The sequence below is a fragment of the Hydra vulgaris genome, chromosome 06 (assembly GCF_038396675.1).
Source record: "Hydra vulgaris chromosome 06, alternate assembly HydraT2T_AEP".
Classification (NCBI taxonomy): Eukaryota; Metazoa; Cnidaria; class Hydrozoa; order Anthoathecata; family Hydridae; genus Hydra; species Hydra vulgaris.
Genome location: NC_088925.1, coordinates 54,682,207 through 54,694,242, shown reverse-complemented (window position 1 = coordinate 54,694,242; position 12,036 = coordinate 54,682,207). Strand labels below are relative to the sequence as shown.

The window sequence follows — 12,036 nt, the reverse complement described above, 5'->3', positions numbered from 1 at the left end:
ATCCCTGAAAAGCCAATAGACGTTCACCTAATAATAAGATAACATCAAATACTCTTTTAGGAATATTGGACCATTTCGTTGATTGCAATTTAATTGAGCCTTCCAAATAAGTTTCAATACCCTTTTCAAATAAAAAACGTCTTTCTAATTCTCGCCGAGCTAGGTAACATTCTCTGTGGACATTACTCCTCTCATGCTCTGGAATCCTGTTACACAACTTTCGCCATTTACCAGTTGCTGCATATCCACCAGGTGAAGCCACAATGATCATGAACTTAAGTTTCTCTCAGTAACAGAGCTTTTGGAAATATTACCAGAAAATAATCGACATGGAAAGCAAAATAATGCCTGTTTATGTTGACTCCAAACCAGCCAGACCCTTTTATGAAATTCACCGTTGACATTCGTAAAATTTAAAATTGTCTGAGGAAAAGCTTGATTGTTAATATCTTTGGGTAATATGTTAGGAAAATCGACATGGTCATTTGTGACATACTTTTCTATCTCAGATTGAGAGGGAATTTCACTCAAAACATTACCAATATCAAGAAGGACCTGACCACAATTAAAAGCAGAAAGGCTTACAGTCTCAATCCCATTTAAATCATCTTCATTATCTTCAAACGTTTCAATTTTTTCCCCAACAAAAAACTCCAACTTCAAAGAGCGTACGCATACTTTTTTTTCATTCATAATATGTTTTTGTCTTTCTTTCCTTTTTTGACATCCTGACTTGTGAAGACGCACCATCGTTTATGATAATTTCTAAAATTAAAATTGTAAAAATGTCATGCTATTAAATAAAAACATAAAAAAGAATAGAGTATTCCAAAAATATGCAATTAATTAAAAGACTTTATATTATTGCTTTACAGGTTGTTTATTAACAGTAAAATAAGTCAATTATAATTATTACTTAATTTAATCAAGGTTTTGATTAATTATTATAAATAAAAATCGTTACCGTTAGCTATATCAAAAAGCAGTTACACTACACAATATTGGAAGAAAATAATTATTAGCAAAACCTTGATAATACTTTTAAATTGAAAAGAAGAAAAGACTAAAATTTATCAGCTGCACATTAAACTTATAGGAACAATAGGAATGTACTTTCAATTTAGTCTGCATTAAAGAAAATTTGAAAATGAGAAAAGACCCGACTGAAAAATTCTAAAGAAAATCTATCTAGAATTCTAAATGCTAAATGGACCGTTCCCTGAATAGATAAAAACCGTAATGCATTTTGGTCTTTGTATTCACCGAAAATAAACAAATCTGTGTTAAAGTTTTTTAAAATAAACAGTCAAGTCATTTAATTTAAAAAGACTTTTCAAAATGATTTCAAATGATACAATATCTTGTAATAAACTAATAACTCATTCTATTAAAGAAAATATTACTGTTGAATCAACAACAAAATACCGCGGTGGCATACTTGTTGTGTTCCATTATCCAACAATAATTCGCTCAAAAACAAAAACTTATCGTTTTACATCATCCCAAAAGAAAGTAATTTGAGAAAAAAATGGCTATCTTTAATTAGTAGGAAAAACTTTGTTCCTTCTACTTCTCATCGGGTTTGTTCAGTCCACTTTACAGGAGGAAAAAAGACTTATATGAACAACTGTCCATCTTTACTGTCAAAACAAGTTAAAGACAACATAAGAAAACCTAGAATCACAGTAAATAGTTCTATTGGATATAAAAGAAAAATAGACGAAATTGAAAACGAAAAAAATGATGTTAATTTTTCATTTGAAGAAACCGAGCCTAAAAAGTTAAAAAAAGAAATTATTATCCTAAAGGACAAACTGAACATTATAAAAACTAAAAAGAAAGAAATGAAAAATATTATTATGAACCAAAATCACACTATCAATCAATTAAAATTTACAGTTGACAGATTTAAACATAATCAAGCCTACTTTGTATTTTATACTGGCTTTGAATCATACAATCTATTTAAAGTTTTACTAGAATATTTAGAACCTGCTGCAAGCAAACTTATATATTGGGGGTCAAATACAAACATTGAAAAAACAACAGACTTTAATTACAATAAAAATGGAAGAGGACGCATAATGAGTTCAGAGTCTGAATTGTTTTTAGTTTTAACAAGATTTCGACTTAGGTTTTTGGTTGAAGACATGGCACTGCGCTTTGACATATCCTCAAGTCATGTTAGTAGAATCATAGTGACATGACTGATTTTTTGCATTCTCAAATGCGTATGCTACCAATTAGGGCAACAAAACAAACTGTAAAAGAAACAATGCCAAAATGTTTTAAAGAAAAATATGAATCAGCAAGGGTAATCTTAGACTGCACTGAACTGTTTATCGAAATGCCTACATCTTTTCGAAGCCAGTCTGCAACTTTTTCTAATTATAAACATAAAAATACAGCAAAAGGATTAATCGGAATAGCACCAAATGGAGCCATGCCTTTTGTTTCTGACTTATACTGTGGTCGATTTTCGGACAAACAAATTACTAAAGATTGTGGCATATACAACCTGCTTGAACCAGGAGACAGTGTAATGGCAGATAGAGGTTTTGGTATTGCTGATGATTTACCAGAAAACGTTTCATTAAATATATCACCATTTCTAAATGGAAAAGCTCAACTCAGTCTAGAAGATGAGAATGAAACTAGAAAAATTGCTGCTGTTCGTATTCATGTAGAAAGAGCAATACAGCGAATAAAAAATTATCACATTTTACAAACACCATTTAAATTGTCTATGGCACCAGAAATTAATGAAACTTGGATAGTTTGTTGTTATTTAGCAAACTTTTTGCCACAACCTGTTTCAGATAAATAAAATGTTTGTAAAATAGAAAAACAGTTAATCTAAACTGCAAATATATTTTCTTGCATAAACTCTAAGTAAAATTTAGTTAATTTTGGTAAAGAAGTTTTTTCCCATTGCTCTTTAAGAAATTTAATACTCTCGATAAAAACATCTTTTTCAGTATAAATTATAAAATCTAGTTCTGTGACCTCTAATAATGCCATAACACCTTGACATTGATAAAAATTACATGATTTTGTTTAAGCATTGTTTTACCATCAACAACAGAAAGAAAAACTGTTTTATCTAGGCAAGCTTCAGCTTTAGTTAAATCTTTTTTAGAATAAGGACATTTGATTTCAACAGCCCTTATTTTTTCATTTACAAATACAATTCCATCAGGGCTTGTACCGAGCCAAGGCCATTTTGGGTTTATGATAAATCGGTGTTTTCATTTATTTTACCCCAATTACAAGCTTTGTTGCAAGAGCTTTTTTTATTGTTTTTCAAAATTCTATTCATAATAGAGGCAGGAAATATACTTTTTTACCTAATAATAACAAAACCAAAGCTTGAAGATGTCAAGCGTTTTTTTCTTTCTTCAAGCCATAAACTTGTAGATTGTGATGAAGTAGCTCTTTTCTCTTGAAGTAGCTCTCTTCATTTTCTCTTTTGATAGAACTAAATATTTTGAAATAAACATCAATTGAGTTTCATCAAATTCCAATGAATCACTGAATTCTACTTCAAATCCATTAATTATGTTATCAACAAGATTAAACATGACATCAGAATTTAAATAGAGTTCTTTTACATTTAGCTGATATTCAGATATTGATGTTTCATAGTAAAACGTGGAATGATAACTGTTTCCTTTTAAAAGATTTGTAAATGCTATTTCTCCTTCTCCTAGATAATATAAACTATCAGACAATTTTTTAATTTTTTCATCGGTTGGATAATGTGCAAAAATTGGGGTTGCACAAAAGTTTCTATTTCCTGATACAAAAGGACGCTTTCGTGAGTTGTTTAAATTCTTTTCTAAATCACTCTTTTCAAAGGAAACTTTAAAAAGCTTAATTGGTTCTGAATTTTTTCCTTCAGCAGGAACATGCCATTGTTGTAACACTTCTGTGCATGTTTTATCGAATGGTACAGAGTTTAAATTTAATTGCTTATATTCATTTAACTGAAATATTACTGCAGCAACATGCTTGCAACATCCTCCCATACCAGCTGTACAATTACATTCAATCTTGACATTAGGTTTTACAACTAAAATTTTAACGAAGTTCTCCTTAAATAGCTGATACCCAGAGATTTTATGCTTTGAAGCACCTCTAGCTCCGAAATCAGTCGAACTATCGTCTATAATTAAATATTTGTGTATTTTTTCTTGACTTATATTTGGTAGTAAGGAAAGACATCTTGACCAAGAGCTTATTTGTTTTTGTACAACTTCTTCAGCATCTATTTGGTTAAACTGACTAGATATTTCTCGAAATACTGGTTGAGTAGCGATTGAAATGTTTTTAAAAAAACATGGATCAATATCAATAGTATTTGAATCATTTTCCAAACTAGTTTCATAGCTATCAACTTTTTTTATTGCTGACATGATAATATGTTTTGATAATTTGTTTATTTTCGGTAAATACAAAGACCAAAATGCACCGCGGTTTTTTTCTATGGAGGGAACGGTCCATTGAAATTGTAAGGTTGCAATTATTATTGGGAAAATAACGAAAATAAATAGAGGAAAGTATCTTTTATATCATGAACTAAGTGATGCAGTGATGAATAAAGATTTTATGAATTAAGCAACAACATTTGAAGGTATTACTTTATTATTACTTACTTGCATTGCATTTGTTTCATACACCATTGAAATGCTTTTAAATAAATTTGTGGCTATGAAAATAGCTGTTTTTAAGTTTTTTTGATTCCAAGAACTACTATATAAAACTCACCAATAACAATGTTGTTAACCCAGTAAATAAATCCAAATGTCGTATTAACATAGCCATGTTAATACAAACCAATCTTCGGACGGTCCTAGGCCCGTCTAAAGCTTGGTTTCGTTTATATAACTCAGACTTCAAGTCATTGTTTGTCATATCCTGAGGTAAAAGATCTTTACAATTAGAATTATGCCTTAGTGATATACACTTGTGATTCTGTAGAAGAACATCTTCGGGAAACACTTTCGTACATAATGGGCACCTAACCGGCGTCAACATATCAAGGATTAATCCAAATATTTCTTTTTTTCAAAACACATTCCATTAAAGGAAAACACTCAATGCAATTTTGAAAGAGCTCATCAGAATTGAGAAGACGAAAACAGGAACATTACATACCATTAATTTGAACTGGCTTTCGAGATACGTAATGAGATTGGTATGTAGAAGTAAACGGAAAATGGTAAGGAATATAAAAATTTCGTTTAAAGTTAGTTCGCATTATCTGGAACCATTTACATTTATTATCAGGCGAATCAGATCTATTACTTTCAAATCGTAACTGCATTTTGATTTCAGAATGTTTTGACTGCTTACCTTGCATTGAGATTATACCGTAACAAACGCCAAATTTTTTATAAAATTCTGCCACAGAAAATGATATAGCATAACCTACTGTCCAGACGGTAACGTTGCAGTTTTGTGTTAAAAACAAGGAAAACAAACTAAAATATTGTTGACACACTGTAAAAAAATCAGCAGGATAACTGGTACTCTTTACATCAACTGTATTTATTAACACACCAATATCTCGCAACATTTCACAGAGTTTTGAGAGTGTTAAACGTCTTACTTTTAATGGAGAAGTTTCATTTTCCATAGCTAAAATATGTACAATTCGATTGCTGTACCGTGCGAGTAATATAGCCTGAGCACCAATTAAACGAATTTTTAACTTTTTGAACCGACTTTTTACTACACTATAATGTTCTTCTATGTCTTTATAAATAAATATAAGGCCACACCCAACTTCTCCGCCCTTGTTGTTAACTGGGTTTTTTAAAGCAGAAAGAAATTCACTAAACTTATTCCGACGTACTGCTTTTTTGTATAAAAGATCTAGATTTTTCAAATTAAAATTTTACGAGACAACGTAAAAATAACTTAAAACGTAGTCACAAGAAATATATAGTCTGGAAGCAAATATTAACGCGTTGTTTATGTTTTTGTTCAAGAAACTACTCGTTTTCAATCTTCCGATAGTGCATTGTAAATCTAACAAACATAAATATCTCAAAACGAAAGTATTGCTCTCATTTTTTCTAGTAACTTTTAAAATAAATTAAATTACTGTAATTAGAATAAAATTTGTTTGTTATTATTTCCTCTTGCTAGCTTTGCATTGTTAAAAAAAAAAAATTATTAATTATTAAGCTTGCTTGAATAAATATTTATAACTGATAAAATTAACTAAATCTGAATAATAAATTAGTTAATTTTTAGTAATATTAGACATTGTCTAATATTACTATAAGAAGTTCAAAAGCCAATGAAATAACTTTTCTTCAGCCTAAGAAATGCTTTTAAAATAACTATAAAAATTAGAGACGAAATATATATATATATATATATACATATATTTTAGACATGATGTATATGAATATATATATATATATATATATATATATATATATATATATATACATATACACATATATATATATATATATATATACGTATATATATATATATATATATAAATATAGTCATATATATATATACATATTTTACAAATTTAAAGGGCAGAATTTTTTACGTAATTTTCAATTTGCGATCACTTAATTTGCCCCCTGTATATATATATATATATATATATATCAGGCGCGGATCCAAGGGGTGGCCATTGTTGCCATGGCCACATAGTTTAAAGTCAGAATAATTTCTTAGAAAATTTATTTAGTATCAATTAAATGTCTTTCAAAATTTTTGGTATAAGATATAGAAATATTTTAGCAATATATTAAGGAAAGTATTATAAAGACGTGCAAAATATTTTTTCGTCTAAATAGTTTAAAATAAATTACGTTACGCTAAAGTTAAAATTTGAAACTTTGCGCAAATGATTTTACTTTCAAAACTCTGCGAACGAGAGCTACTTATTTGTTAAACCATTATTTAAACTCTGCGTGACGTACTTTACGTGTATAACCCTTAACAGTTTATGGCCATAGAGATTAAATTTAACGGTAGCCAAGTTAGTTTGTGGTTGTTTTGTTGAAGAATTATCACTAAAAATTTATTTGCGTCTGCCGTAATTTACGGAATTTGGCTATAGAGATTCCTGCTATGGCCACAACGGTCCCTATTATACGTTACAGAGGTATTATTCTATTATTAAAGGCTGTCAAATAAATATTAAAATATCGATCTTTCAACCGTGAAAATAAAACTTGGCCACATAGTTGGTTTTAACGTGTCCGATTTGGAAAGATACTCTGTTAAATATATGATTACATATTAAGGTTTTTTGTTCGCTACCGTGAGATTACCATTAATTCGTTTTCCTTATTTCTTCTGCAGAAACAAAGATACCGTGGCTTTAGTTATTTAATATTTTAAATATAATAAAATATGAATTCATATTTAACTGAAGAATTAGTTGCTTGTGCAATAGAAACAAAGCATAGGCCTAATGTATTAAATTACAAAAATAGACTCATTAAAGAGCTCTCAGAGATTAATTTAATCCAGCGAAGAATACCGGATTCTAACCAAGTTAATACAGATATGATGGATTTTGTACCCTTAATTAAAAGAAATCTTGGTTATACATCATTAAGGTATTGTTTTGTTTGCTTTGAGTTTTTTTAAGTTTTTTATTTAATGAAAATAATATCATAATATGGACCTAAAATTCTGGATGTTAGATCATCTAACATCTAACAAAATTAAATCAATATAGATTATAATCAAATAGATTAAAACTTTTGTTGTTGTTTCATTAATTGTTAAATCCTTTTACCAGATTTATACTCATTTTTACAATGAGTATAAATCTGTATAAATCTTGTATAATATTAATAAATCTGTATAAATCTTAGAAACACATTACCATGATTGTAATTTGTTTCAAAATGAATTATTTATTAACCAAACAAATGACCTATGTCATAAGTCATTTGTTTGGTTAATAAATAATTCATTTTGAAACAAATTACAAAGAGAATAAATCTGTATAAATCTAAAAGGATTTAATAATTAGTTACAACAAAAAAAGTTGTTGTTGGATGTTAGATCATCTAACATACAGAATGTTTTAGGCTATGATAGATTTATTTTATTTCTTAAAGAGTTAGAGTATATACTCTAATTCTTAAAGTGACCAACCGTCCTCCTTTAGGGAGGACAGTCCTCCTTTTGTAGATTCTGTCCTCCCTCGATAAGTGTCCTCCTTTCTGTCCTCCTTTTCGATATTTTAAAACTAATTTGTTAATCTCTGAATTCAAAGATGCCGCGTCGAACTTTTTTTCACCCAATCATTTTCATAAGCTGTAAATATTGTATTTAAGATAGCAAATGCAAAACAGTATCATAAATAATTGTATTTTTTTGTCAAAATACAAAAATAAAATATTTTCAAGACCCCACTGTGTCTGTCCAGTTAATTTTATTTATTCATAATGCGCTTGCATCGTTCGTGTAGCCCTATATTTTATTTTTAATTAAATTTTTTTATCTTAAATTTTTTTTCCTCCTTTTCATTGTAAAAAAAATGGTCACCTTATAATTCTTTATGAAAAAAAAACTTTTAGTTAAACTAAATCTTTATCTTTTTTTTTATCAATATTATTAATAATATTATATTAAATTTTAGTTTTTTATACCTATTATTACATTTCAGTATATTTTACTATTTTTCTCAGATCTACTGAAGATGGAAATTGTCTTTATAGCTCAGTCTCTTTGCTTTTAAATGACAGTAAGCATACTTCAAAAATTCTAAGGTTACTGACATCAATTGAGTTATTCGAAAACATATATTTTCACACAAGGTATGATTATTTTTTGAGTTATTTTAATCAACATAGCTCTGAATATTCTCAGCTTGCTAATTTATTTTTTATCGCTGTTTCATTTAAATGCACTGACAGTTTTTCAACGATTAATGATAATATGATTTCTGAACTTCTTTTAAAAGAAGCATATTTAAATTGCTTTGATAAAACATTTTCATCTTTCATTTGCCTAATAGCATTATCTAGTGTTATAAAGCAACCTATTGAATCTATCTATCCTGAAATTGGTTTTAAAAAGTATCATTGTTTTTTTAATACAGTTGTAAAGCCTCGTATCCAAAAATTAAGTTGTCCGATAAACATTCTGTGGTGCAATTTAGATAAAATAAAAAACAAAAGTGTTTTATGTTTTAATCCAAATCATTTTGTACCACTGATTAAAGATCTTTCAAAAAAACGACCAGCTGTTGTTTTGAGTGATGCAAGTTTACTTGATATCAAAAAAATAAAAATGTCTAAGTCTAGTTTTCCACCTACAAATAATAAAATACAAAAAGCAATCCAGTCTAAATTAGTTTTTCCTACTGTTTCTAAGAACTCTTTAGATTTAGATAAGTCTGGAGATTGTGATAAAACAGTTAAAACTGAATTGATTATCTCAAAAGACGCCAACAACAGTGATAAAAACACTCTTGACTTAAATATTCCACTTAATGAAAACATGTTGTTGTTAATGTTAGTTTATTAACTATAAATCAGGTAGCATCTTATTCAAAGAATAATGTTTCTTCATATCATCTACAGGTTGAAAATTTAAAATCAGGATCAAATGATAGCAAACTGTTATCTCTAATTAATAATGTCTGGATTCCTGATAAATGTTTCCAATTTCCCCTAACAGGTAAAAGCAGAAAAAGAAAATTCTTGCTAAAATGGTAAAGTGATTTTTCTTGGCTTTGTTATTCTAAAATTAAAGATGGAGCATATTGTCTTCCGTGTACTCTTTTTGGTGCAAGCTTACCAAACAAATATGCATTATGTAAATTATTCAAAGAACCATTTAATACCTGGCGTAATGCTATAAAAGTTTTCAATGATCATGAGAAAACTGTTGACGGATTGCACATCAAGTCCATGCATTGTTATAATATGCTTTTATCTAGGGTTAAAAATAACACTTTTCCTATTAAAGTTTCTCTAGGTTTTTCTAGGAAGCAGCGTATAGAAGAAAACAAAAAAAAGCTTGCATCAATTGTCAAGACTATAATCTTTTTGGGTCAAAATGATATGTCTCTATGAGGTCATAGAGATGATAGAAAATATCAAGGAGAAATTGGAGAATCTTCAAAAATTTCAGGGCTGGGTAATTTTATTGAGCTTCTAAGTTTTAGAGTTGATGCATGTGATTAAATTCTAAAGGAGCATATTCTCTCTGCCCCAAAAAATTCTACATATATTTCGAAGACCATTCAGAACGAGTTAATTGAGTGTTGTGGAAATGCGATTGAAGAGATATTAATAAATGATATTAAAAAAAGTAAGTACTTTTCTATTATGGCAGACGAGGCTTCAGACTGTGCAACGCTAGAACAACTTTCTATTGTCATACATTATGTTGACTTGAACAGTAATATAAAGGAAGTTTTTTTACGCTTTTTCGAATGCAAAACAGGAACAAGTGGTTCAAACATAGCTACCAACATTCTTGAAACTTTAAAAGAATTCGGCCTAGATATACAAAGATGCAGAGGTCAATCTTATGATGGAGCTGCTTCAATGGCAGGTGAATACAAAGGTGTTTCATCTCTTATAAAAAATGTTAATTCTAAGGCATTATTTGTTCACTGTGCCTCACATAAACTTAGTTTAGTTGTTGGGAAAAGTTGTCAAATCCAGCATGTAAAAAATTTGCTTGAGCAAGTTAAAGACATATCTTATTTTTTTAACTTATCTCCTAAAAGAAGCAATTGCTTAAAAAAATACCTTCTTATTGGTCAAGCAAAACTTATTGACACATGTCGAACTCGGTGGGTACAAAAGCTTCGTGGACTTAATGTGTTTTTTGATAATTATTCTGCAGTTTTTTCTGCTTTTGAAGAAATGGAAGACAATAATTTAAAAGAGTACAATAAAGAAACATCTTCAAAAGCGTCTTCTTTTATGGAGTTGTTGTCAAATTTTTCTTTTATAGTTTCTTTAGTTTTAACTAAACAGCTTATGGATTACTTTTACGGAATTACGATCACCCTTCAAACTAAATCTTTTGATATTTCCCAGCAAGTGGATGAAATACAAAATTTGACTAATCGTTTAAAAGAAATACAAAAAAATGCAGATCCTTAACATAACAAATGGTATAAAATTGCTCTTGCATTGGCAAAAACATTTGATATTGAGGAAAAAAAACCTAGAACTTGTGGTATTCAGAAGCATAGAGATAATCAAATATGTGATACTATATCTGATTATTTTAAAGTTTCTATTACACTGCTTCTTGTTAATCATCTTCTCAATGAACTAGAAAACAGGTTTGATGTTGAGAGTATGATTTTTTATAATGGTCTTAGTGCTCTTCCTGCTAGTTTAACAAAGCAATATATTAAATCTTGTCCATGGAAGGAAAAGTTCCTTAAGTTTTTAAATTTTTATAAATCTGATCTTCCTCATTTCTCATCAATTCATGCTGAATTAGAGTTATGGGAGGAATTTTGGAAAGAAAAGACAGAATTACCATCTACTATTTTAGATACATTAAAGTTCATGGATATGAGAGGCTTTCCAAACATTTTAGAGGCTTTTCATATACTTGCTACAATACCAATTACAACTTGTGAGTGTGAAAGGTCAATATCTACTCTTAGAAGAATAAAAACTTATACTAGGAGTACTATGTCAGAAAATAGATTGAATGGACTTGCCTTAATGTCTATTCATCAGGAAATAGTTCCTGATATTAACAGAGTTATTGAAATTTTTGCATCAAAAGGAGACAGAAAATTAGAATTGTTATTCAAATAAAAATTTAGTAAAAAGTAATTAGTAAAAAATTTAACTATCATTTAATAAGTGTCTTTTAAATAATCTGTAAATCGTTTCTTATTAATAATTTACTATTCATTGTTTTAAATATTTTTAATATAAACTACTAAAATAATATTTTCATTTTCTGCTTCTATTAATTCCTAATGTTGAAAGCATTTTCAGGTGAAATCTTTTTTAGTTATTATTTTATTTGTTGTATTATATTCTGTATATATTGTAT

At 28.7% G+C, this 12,036-nt stretch overlaps 4 protein-coding genes across 4 annotated transcripts; 3 read left to right on the top strand and 1 right to left on the bottom strand.

Moving 5' to 3' along the window:
* Positions 1-267: 267 nt before the first annotated feature.
* Positions 268-750, bottom strand: LOC136081512 (uncharacterized). The gene has a single exon (XM_065798834.1). The coding sequence runs from the start codon at positions 748-750 to the stop codon at positions 268-270; it is 483 nt and encodes a 160-aa protein (XP_065654906.1).
* A 1,453-nt stretch (positions 751-2,203) lies between these two features.
* LOC136081511 (uncharacterized) lies at positions 2,204-2,827 on the top strand. Its single transcript, XM_065798833.1, has one exon. The coding sequence runs from the start codon at positions 2,204-2,206 to the stop codon at positions 2,825-2,827; it is 624 nt and encodes a 207-aa protein (XP_065654905.1).
* A 7,501-nt stretch (positions 2,828-10,328) lies between these two features.
* On the top strand, positions 10,329-11,117 carry LOC136081510 (zinc finger MYM-type protein 1-like). The gene has a single exon (XM_065798832.1). It carries the CDS (start codon positions 10,329-10,331, stop codon positions 11,115-11,117), a length of 789 nt encoding a protein of 262 aa, XP_065654904.1.
* A 201-nt stretch (positions 11,118-11,318) lies between these two features.
* On the top strand, positions 11,319-11,792 carry LOC136081509 (52 kDa repressor of the inhibitor of the protein kinase-like). The gene has a single exon (XM_065798831.1). The coding sequence runs from the start codon at positions 11,319-11,321 to the stop codon at positions 11,790-11,792; it is 474 nt and encodes a 157-aa protein (XP_065654903.1).
* Positions 11,793-12,036: the final 244 nt, after the last annotated feature.